This window comes from Empidonax traillii, unplaced genomic scaffold (genome assembly GCF_003031625.1).
Source record: "Empidonax traillii isolate 1590-97213 ecotype Southwest subspecies unplaced genomic scaffold, ASM303162v1 scaffold389:size961896, whole genome shotgun sequence".
Lineage (NCBI taxonomy): Eukaryota > Metazoa > Chordata > Aves > Passeriformes > Tyrannidae > Empidonax > Empidonax traillii.
In genome coordinates, this window is record NW_020955582.1 from 473,192 (window position 1) to 485,324 (window position 12,133).

The window sequence follows — 12,133 nt, forward strand, 5'->3', positions numbered from 1 at the left end:
AGGTCCATGTCGCTCCTGTGCTGGAGACCCCAGAGCTGGATGCAGCACTCAAAGAGATGTCACACCAGAGCAGCGTAGAGGGGGAGAATCACCTGCCTCGACCTGCTGGCCACTCCTCTTTTGATGCAGCCCAGGACACAACTGGCCTTCTGGGCTGTGAGCACACACTGTTGTGTCCAGGTTTTCTTCCACGGGAACCCCCAAGTTGTTCTCGACAGGGCTGCTCTCAATGACTTCTCCCAATCTGTACTCATGTCTGGAATTCACCAAATCCACCTTGCGCTTGGACTTGTTGAACTTCATGAGGTGCTCGTGTGCCCAGTGCTCAAGCTTGGCCAGGTCCCCCTGGATGACATCCCTTCCTTCTGTTGTGTCAACTGCACTGTGCAGCTTCCTGTGGTCTGCAAACTTGCTGAGGGTGCACTTGATCTCACTGCCTGTGTCGCCGATGAAGATACCGAAGAGCATCAGACCCCAGACAGAGGGACACTCCTCATGACCATCTTCTACCCAGACACAGAGCCACAGACCACAATGCTCTGGCTGCACCCATCCAGCCAACTCTTATCCACTCAACAGCCCATCCACATCTTTCCATTCTGGAGATAAGGATGTCATGTGGGACAGTATCAGAGGCCTTACAGAAATCTAGATAGATGATATCTGTCGTTCTTCCCTTGTCAGCCATTGCCATCACTCACCACAGAAGGCCCCCAGATTTGTCAGGCACTATTTGCCCTCAGTAAAGCTGTGCTGCTGCCTCGGATCATCTCCTTGTCTTTTATGTGCCTTAGCACATCTTCTAGGAGGATCTGCTCCGTGATCTTCCCAGGCACAGAGGGGAGCCTCACCAGTCTGTAGTTGATGGATCATCCTTTCTCCCCTTTTCACAAACAGGAGCAATGTTTCTTTTTTCCAGTCACTGAGGCCTTTGCCTGACTGTCATGACTTTAAAAATATGATGGAGAGGGGCATGGCAACATCAACCAGTTCCCTGGGGACCCTGGGATGCCCATCATCAGGTCCAACAGACTTGTGGTTAATCAGCTTCAACAAGCCATTCTCAACCTGCTTTTTGCTTACAGTGGGAGGGAATTCACTTCCTCTACACTTGCCCAGAAGATCAGGAGTTTGAGAGAAGTGGGAAGTCTAGTTGATCAGGAACAAACTGTCTGCAATTGAATCCCAGTATTGAGCCCATAGCCCCTGTGATGCCAAATATCACAACACTTGTAACCCAAATTCAGGGAACGTCCCCCTCATGGATGGCAACCCTAGATATATTTTTATGTTATATATATAATATATATAACAATAATATATATTTTTATGATTCCCAATGGTAAAAGGTATTTTTGACCTTAGTCTGAAGAGTTAAACAAGTTGAGCCACAGGAGGGGGAACTCTGAAGAGTATATTTGGTTCTATTCAGGCACATACAGGCATGTTTTTGGCAAAATATTAAAAGCACATACAAAGGATAAGTTATTGCAAGTTAACAGCATGGAGAGTTTGCAGATTTATTTGGAGTCCTCGCTTTGTGCTTCGCTTTCTCCAGTGATCTTGTTTCTTGCCAAGTCCCTGTATGCATCCCCCATTACCCGCTCTCTAGGTGGTCCAAGATCTTCCAGCTGTTTTCTCTGCCTGGTTTCTAATTCCTCCAACCTCTTGCGAAGCAGGGAAAGCTCCCTTTGATGCTGCTCCTCCTTGGAAAAAGAAAAAAAAAGGCTCTATTACATTTTGCACACCTACAGGGGATCAAGATGAGCAATAATTTATTTCTTTAATGAAAATAAAAACAGTGACGTCCAAAATATCCTTATTTGTTAAATTTTACTCATCAGTGTTTTGTGGATATTGTTCTGACATTCATGATGAACAGCATCAGCAAAAAATACAGGTGCAACTGTTCCTCCTCTCAGATGAAAGAGCACACAAACCTGAGACCTCAGTAACCAAGAATCCATGAAGTCAACCTGGTCAACCTCAGCCAGAGAGATTTTCACCCTCAGAAGCTCAGCATAAGATTTTTAAACCACACAAGAAATCAAAAGGAGCAATACTGTTTTGTAATAATGAAACCATGGTGTGAGAATAACACTTTCTCAGAAGGAGCCACTTAACCCCTCTCAGGAGAAGGACAAAGTACAGAGAACTGGGTTAAAACTGCCTGTTTGTTACATTCTATAACATATCCTTTGTCTTTCAAGCACTCCTTCCTATTGCGAGAAAGGGAACATCTCTAGATATCTCAAAGTTTCCTTCTGTTCAAAGGTAAAATACTCCTTCCTTAAGACTAAGATCTGTAAAGAAGGACTGTTCTAGTACCCTCTTTTGTTTTACTATTTTCACAGCTTGTAATATATCACCACCTGAAGAAGAGGGAAGGACACCTCAGACCCAGGAGGCAGGGCGGACGATGGCATTATCCCAAGTGGATTGAGTGGCGGTATGTTAGGGTTCAGAATTATACTCCGGAATTCATTGTGTCGACGTTGCAGGTCCTTTAGTCTCTTCTGGAGGCGTGTGTATTCCTCAGAGGAAACGTTCTGCCTAGGAAATAAGAGACTTATTGCTCAAAATCTTTGTTATCCCAACACAGCAGCATATCTCTCCACGAGTGCTCTGTTGTTTACTATCCCTTGTTTACTACCTATCCCAATATACCAGAGGAACTGGAAGGTACTGCATGTCTGTCTAAAAGTCCCACTACACATTAAGATATCTGCTGTATTATAGATTAGAATTTACATAGAATAAACCAAGCTTTTAATACCATTCACAGAAGTGAAGCACAGGAGCCACATTAAATAACTATTCAAATCCAGCCCTCCACAGGGTCCCAATGAACAGAAAAAAACAGGACTTTATCTTTCAAAGAGGATGCTAAGTCTGTCCCTCTTGCAATTCTGAAGTCTTTTTCACTTCCTTTTTCGAAGAGATTCCTACAACTGTGTCTGCCAGATATTTTTCCTCTCTTTCATCCCAAAGACACAGCCCTGCAGTTGTCTTACAAGCTCTCAGTTGCCCATCCTAAACAGAATCTATCCAAACAATTCTAGTGCGGAAAAGGCCATTAAACTGGACTCTGGTTACTAAAGTAGTAAAACCACTTCAATTTGTAAGTCAGATTTTGGGCATATATAATTTTTCAAGCTAAGAAAAAAGCAAAGTTAATTACCTAATTAACATCTGATTTTGTTTTTCTAATTCTTCCATCTTGGCTTCCAAAAGTTCTATTTTTTCACGCATCCTCCTTTGTTTATTGTCATTGAGAGTCTTTCTCTGTCAAACAGACATTTCAAACAGCTAAGTAATACTTTCATAGATTAAATCCTGTAAAAATTAAATCTACAATGTACATGGTTTCAAGCTGTGACACTTTATAGGATTTTCCTTCCTTAAGAGGAACTGTGTTGTTTGAAGGTGCTTGGACTACCATGATGGGAAACAAATGCAACCTGCAACTGAAGGATGCAGAGCTGCTGGTGACTCCTTGGTTAGTGACCAATAGTACTAACAAACACCAACCGTATTTGAGAATTACAAAGTTCATTCTTTAAATGACCATGTATACATAAGTATAAACATGACCAAGAAAGTATGCTTGCTTCTTTTAATTTTTTTTCGCTCATGTTGATCTTAACTTTTTACAACCATAAAGGCTACTAGTAGGTTTTATAACCTGTATACGTTCAGTGTATAACACTGCTAATTAATCCTGAGTTTTTATAAACAATCTGTCTTTCCTTTAAAATTATTTCAGAAAAAGCAAGTTTAGAAGAGATAAAATTTTAATATTCCATCAAGGAAAAGTAGAACATCATTTGCCTAGCATCTGAAACATCATCCTCCCTAATCAAGGGGTCCACCTCTTAAATAACCATAAATACACACATGTATGTGTAAAGAAAGCCTCACAAAATCTTTGATGGCATTATAAGAAAGTTGTTGGCTGTAGTATAGTTTTACATGCCACTTCAACCTATCTCTGTGCTGGTCTCAAAGAACCCAATATATTTAGTTATTACATTAAGGAGACTGCAAATTAACACTGAAACAGTTCTAGCTGGCCAGCGTAAAGCTGAAATTTTCATAAGCTGGATCATTCATAAAGGAAGAGATAACATGCCTTTTTCTGAGCAACAGCAGCTCGACACAGCTTGTTCCTCAGTTGGTTGTATTTTTCTTCATAGTCTGTGATGCACTGAGTAAGCATACGCTTCTCCTGCAGCCATTCCATACGATGGCATTCTAAAGTCCTTTGAAAAAATCAGGTTAAAAGATTAGGAGGTTATACAAACAAAGCAGTATGGTCAGGTAATGCCTTATGATGCTTAAAATAGATGCATCTTTTCACAACTTGTACCTTTATATACTTGAAGGATCTGATTTAAATTTGATTATGCTAACAATTTAATTGTGACTAACAACATTTGAACCTGTGCATTAACATTATCCTAGGTTTTGTTCAACCACAAGGCAAATTTTGAAAAGTGATTCTAATAAGCTAGTTAATTGTTGGCATGCTACCAAACCACCCACAGAAAATTCTTACATTCAGGTCAAACAATCACACTGGAAAGCAAGAGTAGACACCTATGCCAAACGTCAGCTGTCAGAAGAGTTGACAACTACCTCCTCAGTTTGGGAGAACAGGGTGCTGCCCTATGGAGTCTCTTGTGTCTTTGTAAAAGACTTGACTAGTGTGTGCTCCCAACCAGAACACCACCTCAACGGGAAGCTCCCACCAATACGGTTTCTAGACAACATTCCAGCTGAACACACACCACCAATGGCATATGGTATCTGATTAGATCTCTGCATGGCTAAAACATACTAAAATTAGGCTGCGTTCTCTAGCAGTGGATAGGAAAGGAGCCAGTTTCTCTCTGCTGCCTTGTTTGTTTGGGCTATCTGCATTGGGAGTCAAAGCAGGCAAGAACTAACTGCATATTTAATTACATTACTGTTAAAGAATAAAATCAAATGTCGAGATTCTATGCAGCAGTTTTTAAGAAGGCAAAGGCTTGGTATCAGTGCATCCATACCACTCTTGTCCTGGGCTGATGCAATTTCCCTACAGGGACTGAATGAATCTCCATAAATTTCTCATCAAATGACCTTTCCCTTCCCCACAGTAGAAATATTAGGCATCACCCACTCATGTTGAAAAGGAGGTCCTGGCCCCCATGGTAACTGTCACAGCTCTTTTAATAGATCCACTGTGGCCTGTACTCACTGATGACTGTAAAGTGCTAGTTCCCAGGAACCAAAGCACTTTCGACGAGCAGTGCTTAGCAGTACAACTATTTCAGTTGAGGCAGTGGTTAAAAATGCCATGAGTTGGATATGGGTTTTTTTGGGGGTGTTTTTTGGGGTGGTTTTTTTGGTGGGGTGGTTTTTTAAATGCCACTAACACTGTTTCTGAAGTGCTTAACAAGTGTCTATTTGAGCTCATCTCTGATCTGTATCAGTTTGCCTTCAGTTTGCCTTCAGTTCTTTTTCTCATTTCACAAGCCTGACACAGCCAGGCACACAGCTGCTTTGCCTACTTATGCTCAATGCTCAACTGGCATTATTTTGTTTATCTGAACTTTTTATCTTATGCTTTCTTATCTTTAGGTCCCTATTTCACTTCCTCTTGCTTTGGTGTAACTTAACTCTTGGAGTTCAAGCTCATAAGAATTACTGAACTGAGGAAGGATGTGCTATCACCCACGAATTCATAAGAAAGATGGAAACACGTCCCAAGGCTCCCAGGGTAGCAAGGGGACAGACCTGCAGGGCTCACATGTAGGCCACAAAGTTTCATTTCTGCAGCATCAGCCTTGGTGTGTCTCCTGTTACCTACAAACTTGTACGATGATCTCTGAGAACTGACAAGTTCCTTCCATTGCCTTCCCAGGAAAATCTAGTCCTGACTGGTCTGTGGTCCAAAACTATGTCAATGACAATGGCAGTCCCACTCAGATAACAGCAACAATCTCACTCGGAATGTGAATACACCTCCCTAAAGTAAATACATGCGAAGTATTTAACATGCCACTGACAACTGAACATACTCTCCAGTCCAAATGCAATAGTATTTACAAATGTTAAACCAAAAAGCAATAGTTAAACTAATGACAACAAAGCAATTGCAGTACCAAATCATAGCAAAAGAGATGTTAAAAACAAAAAAAAGGCCACATTATACTCTTTGGTAGTTTTGTATTTAATCTGGGACACTGACTTTTTAAAAAACCCACCACGCAATAATCCAGTACAAGTTAGACATGTATTTGGTTATTAGGCTAGGAAATTCTGAAGAGCCTTTGCATTGGATTTCTGTGGCCAGGTTTTGGTAGCAGAGGGGCTACAGGAGTGAATTCTGTAAGAAGCTTCTCCCACATCTGGTAGAGGCAATACCAGCCAGCTCCAGGACAGATCTGCACTGGCCAAGGCCAGACCAATCAGGAATTATAGCAATGCCTCTATAACATTTTTAATATATAAATATAATATTTAAGAAGGAAAAAAAGTTATCGTGCAGATGGCAATTCCAGTCAGAGAAGATTGGAGTGAGAACATGTGAACAACAATGCAGACACCAAGGTCAGTGCAGGAGGGGGGCAGGAGGTGCTCCAGGCACCAGAGCTGAGGTTTCCCTGCAGCCTGTGGTGCAGACTATGGTGGAGCAGCTGTGCCCCTGCAGCCCACGGAGGACCATGGACCATGGGAGAGGAGCCCACACTGGAGCAGGTTTTCCTGATAGGACCTGTGGCCCTGTGGGGGACCCATGCTGGAGCAGCCTGTGCCTGAAGGACTGCACTCCATAGAAAAGTGACCTGCACTGGAACAGTTTGTGAAGAACTGTTGTCTGAGGGATGGACTCACGCCAGAGAGGTCCATCAAGGACTATCTCCTGTGGGAGGGGCCCCATGGGAGCAGGGCAAGGAATCCTCTCCCTGAGCGGTGGCAGAAACAACAACTGTAACCCCCATTCCCCATCACTCTGCACTGCTAGGGGGGAAGAGGTAGAACTTAGAAGGAGGGAAAGATGGGGGGTGTTTTTAAGATTTATTTTACTTCTCATGCTCCTGCTCTGATTCTGTCAGTAATAAATTTAATTAATATCCCCACTTTGAGTCTGTTTTGCCTGTGATGGTGATCAGTAAGTGATCTCTCCCAGTCCTTATCTCAACTCAGGAACCCTTCGTTATATTTTCTCTCCTCTCTCCAGTTGCAGAGGGGAGTGAGAGCAACTTTAGTGGGTACTTGACAACCAGCTATGGGCAACCCACTACACCATTTCAGGCTGACAAATTAATCTTTAAATTCCAGGAAAGTGTTTATTGCTGTATGGAATCTGCTGAACAAGTTTCAGCTCCCTTCAGCATTTATTATCATATTTTGATGGTTTGTGGTCAAGCTTGTGCAAAAAAGAAAGTGATTGTTTTTAATGTTGATGAGAGGAACCAGAAGATATCCACCTCATATCAGCTAAAAGTATCTAGTGGGAGGTGAAAAGAAGTATATACATGTGTATACTGACTGGGTCCCCAAAATATTATCAAAGCATAATACAATGCTTGAATGCTTTTTTCACCCTCACTGCTTAAACACTCTAAAAAGAATTGTGTCTGAAACTCTAGATCCACTTACTGAAGTTTGACATTCACTTCAGTATAAGTAGAATTTCATTTTATACAAGCAGTTTATCTCCACTAGTCAATAATATATTTTAACAGACATGAATGGAAACAAACTCGTATTTTTGAAGTTACCATCAGCAAAGTTTTCATTCATACTGTACAACAGAACATACAGCCATTTTTTACAACTGTCCAATATTTCCTGTTCACTTTCACTTTCTGACTTTACTTAACTATGCATTGTAAATTCTGGATAATCTACATGATAGGAAGACAAGCAACATAAAAAATAAAGCCAAAAGAAAAAAATTACTTCTCTCTTTCCAGTTGAGCTTTCTCTGCCTGTTGACATTCTTGTTTCAGTCTTTCTATTCTTTCCTTCAACTTCTCATTAGACTCCAGCAAATCCTTTTCTGATTGAGAAAGTGAGGCAAGCTGGAGTTGCATGTCGTGGATTTGCTACCAAAAAAAAAAAAAAAAGAATGTTTTCCATTTGAGAAGGTATGCAAATAACTGACAATTTATTTTGAGATACTGAGACAATGCAAAATGGAAACAGCAACTGGCTTTAGCTTTAGTTTTTCATTAGCCTGTTTTACTTGTCCCTTTTCTCCTTGCTCAGCAGTTTCTCCAGAAGCGTTACAGTAAATAACTACAGACAGAGAAGGTTTTCTATTGTAGTTAAAATAAGAAAGTGAGGCAGGACTCTTTGGTCATTGACATGACCCCCAGAACTTCAGAATTTCAACATGAAGCCCCAGGGCAGAACAGAACTAGAGGACCACACAACATTTAGTAGCAGAGCTGTGGAGCTACCCAGGCTCTCATAACACACAGTGTGTTACAACCAGCAGTGATTTGTACCAACCAGTTCACAAAAGTAGGGAAGCACAGAGCCTGAAAAATCCAACCTCTGCAGTCAGCATATAGAAGTTATTTCCCTTTCCTTTTCCTCCCCACATGGAAACATAGACACTCCAATTTCCGATTTCTGGAGGAAAAAAACAGTTGCCTTGAACTTCAAGTGCACGCACCTTGCAGAGTACTTTGATGCACAGTTATTGTTACCTACTAAGTAATATCATGGGCGAGCAGGAGTTAAAAAAATCAGGTTTTATTTTCAACACTGTCATCAATTGACTCTGCAATAGAAATATACCTCTTTACACTAGTTTGTTCATTTATGAAACATCTGTTAAGCACTTGAAGAACCTCAGATGAGAGATGCAGTGTAAATGCAAAGCATTACCTAGAAACACTTTAGAAGTCTCCATGGAAACTGAATCTCCAGTTAAATAGTGCATAACCGTATTCAATATACCAGTTCATAAACATTCAGCTTTGAAATCCCAGGTACCCACAAAACACATGAAGCAAAAAGCTGTAATTCATTTATAAAGGTCCAGGAAAACATAACTGATTTCTGAACACTTCTCCTTTCAAATATCCACAGTATGCATTTTGTTCCTAAGGAAAAAAAAAGCCTTAAAAATTCAATCTAGTCTTCAAACACGGTGACATGGTAACTACAGGAAAGAATGTACTTCTCTATAAGACATCACAATGCAATAAAACCTTACCTGTTTCTGATCAGCACTTTCACGTTTCCATTCTTCCAGCTCTTTCCTCTGCATAGTTTGCTGCTGAATTTTCAATCTAAAATTGTGTAAGATAACCTTATTTTTATCTAATCAAAATACAGATGTTATAAATCAGTCTGACAAATAAATAGCATTATTTGAGAGGCTGACAAATGTGAAAATATGTTTTCATCAATTATTAGAATTCACATAGGAGTAAAATACATTGATTTGGTTGCTTTTAGAGTATGTCTTTTGCTCATTTTATCACACCGACCTTCATACAAAACTATAGTAACCCAAGTTAACTCACAACCATAATAACCAACTCAAAGAGACACCAGTATTAGGGTCCCAGCTTGCCAGTTGCTGATATGATGTCTTTGTGGAAGGAGAAATGGTTTATGCTAACACTGGGGCTAGGCCAACAGCCAGCATGGAACCAGCTTTAACAAATGTGTGTTGCAAAGTTATGACTTAAAAATTTTCATTGAAATTATATAATATTTAAAGGTTTGGATGAAAAATTTTATTTTTTTAAACAGTTCATTTTTAATTCGGCTCTCTTTTTTACATAACGCAAAAGGTAATTTTGTTTAATCTACTATAATGAACATTTTGTAATGAAGATCTCTGTGTCTATGAATAGTAGACTTTTATACTGCCTACTGTAAAGAAATTAAGGGGGGGAAATGAGAAATTCGTGCTAAGATTAGAAAAGCCACACTACCTCAAACGCTGAAGTTCCTTTTTGCTAGATTCTTCTGCCATCTGTGCAGCACGTAGTTTCTCTTCATACTGATCCTTTTCAGACTGCCTCCAAGTATCTTGTTCCAGTTTCATCTTCTCTAGATGAGCTAATCTGTTCTCGAGTTCTAACCTGCGATGTTATTCAACATGCACACAAGAATCATTACAAAATGCCAGAAGTGTTTACTTGTTAAGAGTGACATTTTTCAAAGTAACTCAAAACACTCCTCTTTTAGAAGTTGAGAAGTAAAGCAACAAACATACTTTTCATTCTGTAAGGCTGCAATATTGTCAAAACCTTCCTCTTTGGCAGCTTGCACTTTACGAATTAGCTCCCGATCCTTTTCTACTAAAAGCACTTTATGACGTTTAACAGCTGCCTTAAGAATTTCCTTGTCGGACAGCAATCCTGCATTATACATTAAAAAAAGTTAAAATGTCATTACTGATAACAAGCTGATGAAATCCAGTATTCAAATAACTTTATAAATTCATAAAGGGGAGCTAGAAATCACAATGCACAGGACAGAATGAACAGGGAAGGGGAAAAAAACAAAACACAGGAAAACCAGAAGAGATGTGGCTTTTTCTCACTATAACAGCAACATTTCAAAACTTTTAAAAAGTAACCTTTATACTGGAATCTCTGTCTACGAGAGTTTATTATTTGCATATACAAAAGTAATTAAACACTTGATATTATCACAGCTTTAAACTCTAGAGCAATTTATACTAAGCAGTTGTGTCTGGATTTAAAAAAAGAAGTATTCCACAATATGAAAAGGTCAAGCAAGAAGTTTTTCTTTTTCTGGAAAAATTTACAGTAACCAGTAACTGGGTACCAGCGAAACCATAGTAACCAAGCTACAACAAATTTCACATTTTAATCCAAATATACTACCAAATTAGGCAATTCTGAAACTATGAATCTATAGGTAGGGACAAATGATCCAAATTAAAATCTTGTGACTGAGACACCTGTGTTCACTGGAAAATAGGCCAACTTGCTCTAACAATGACATCTGGTTATTTAACTAATTCAATCATGCAAATTGAATTCCACAGCAAGTTCAGGCAAACTTTAAACTTGTCTGTATTTAGTTTCATATTTCTTAGGGCCCAACATTTTTAGTTTGCAATACACTGTAAGTGCATTGTCAATACAGAAAACACCACTTTCTTACAGTTGCTCTTAGTGAGCTTAAAATTAAAGCAAGTAAACAGAAATAAGTATTTCAGGAAGACAAAGGTACTGTTTTGGGGTAATGGCAAATCAGTGAGGACAGTTCTCTTTAAAGCTGTGTAGTGATTTAAATCAACACACAATGGGTTCTAGAAAGTGTTGGCCTTTTCACTCTAGAAAGCTATTTGAAGTTGCCGACATATTCAGCTGCATCAGGTAGCTCAGAACGTCGCCTATTTCCTTCAAGGAATGAGCTGGAAATCACATTTTGTTTCACATGGCAGCCTTACCGAATTGGTATCAATTCCATGGACACAGAATCAAAAACCAAACCAACCACTGAAGACCTACAGTACTTATAGTTTCAAGCCGAGTGTGAAAGACTCTAGAATTTAGCAACAATAGAAAAAAATGACCACATGAAGCACCTGTTTTAAAACAGATTATATTCAAATTGTGACACAAATTCACTAATTTACATAAACACAAAATTGTCCTGTAACTGTTTTCAACTTCACAGAGTGAGTGAAACCACGCAGCTACTTCAGATACAAAATGACTTGTCAGATCTATGACCTGGATCAGAAGAAGAAGGTGAAGGCTGCTGGGGAGTTTTCAGAGGAAAAATAATTGTATTATTGTAACTAGAAGTTACAAAAGAAATAGTAAAAAAATAATTTCACACTTTACCATCCATTTCACTTTGAATCTTGTTTTTCTCCCTTTCTACCTCACCCTTTGTTCTTGCTGCCTCCAGTTTGACATTTGTTAATTCCAATTTATGTGAATGTTTAAGTTCTTCTACCTATGAATTAGAAAAAAAAAACACCGAATCAACTATAGTAAATTTATATATATTTACTTCACTTCTGACTAAAGATTCCTCAGAGTCAAGCTAAAATAAATTTCATCTCCATAAGTAAAACAAAACAGTGATATCCAAAACCCAATTACCAAATGCTCCCCCAAGTAATTTCAATTTG

The 12,133-nt window shown here is 39.4% G+C and overlaps 1 protein-coding gene across 3 annotated transcripts in view; it reads right to left on the reverse strand.

Moving 5' to 3' along the window:
* Positions 1–1,401: 1,401 nt before the first annotated feature.
* Positions 1,402–12,133, reverse strand: part of CEP83 (centrosomal protein 83) — a 25,261-nt gene continuing 14,529 nt past the window's right edge. For all 3 annotated transcript variants that reach the window (XM_027893471.1, XM_027893474.1, XM_027893473.1), the window contains 9 exons: positions 11,841–11,955; positions 10,232–10,376; positions 9,948–10,097; positions 9,218–9,293; positions 7,951–8,096; positions 4,133–4,262; positions 3,182–3,285; positions 2,373–2,553; positions 1,402–1,706 (listed from right to left, as the gene is read on the reverse strand). In XM_027893471.1, coding sequence (XP_027749272.1) covers positions 1,521–1,706; positions 2,373–2,553; positions 3,182–3,285; positions 4,133–4,262; positions 7,951–8,096; positions 9,218–9,293; positions 9,948–10,097; positions 10,232–10,376; positions 11,841–11,955 — 1,233 coding nt within the window. In that variant the 3' untranslated portion in view covers positions 1,402–1,520. The remainder of the gene's footprint in view (positions 1,707–2,372; positions 2,554–3,181; positions 3,286–4,132; positions 4,263–7,950; positions 8,097–9,217; positions 9,294–9,947; positions 10,098–10,231; positions 10,377–11,840; positions 11,956–12,133) is intronic.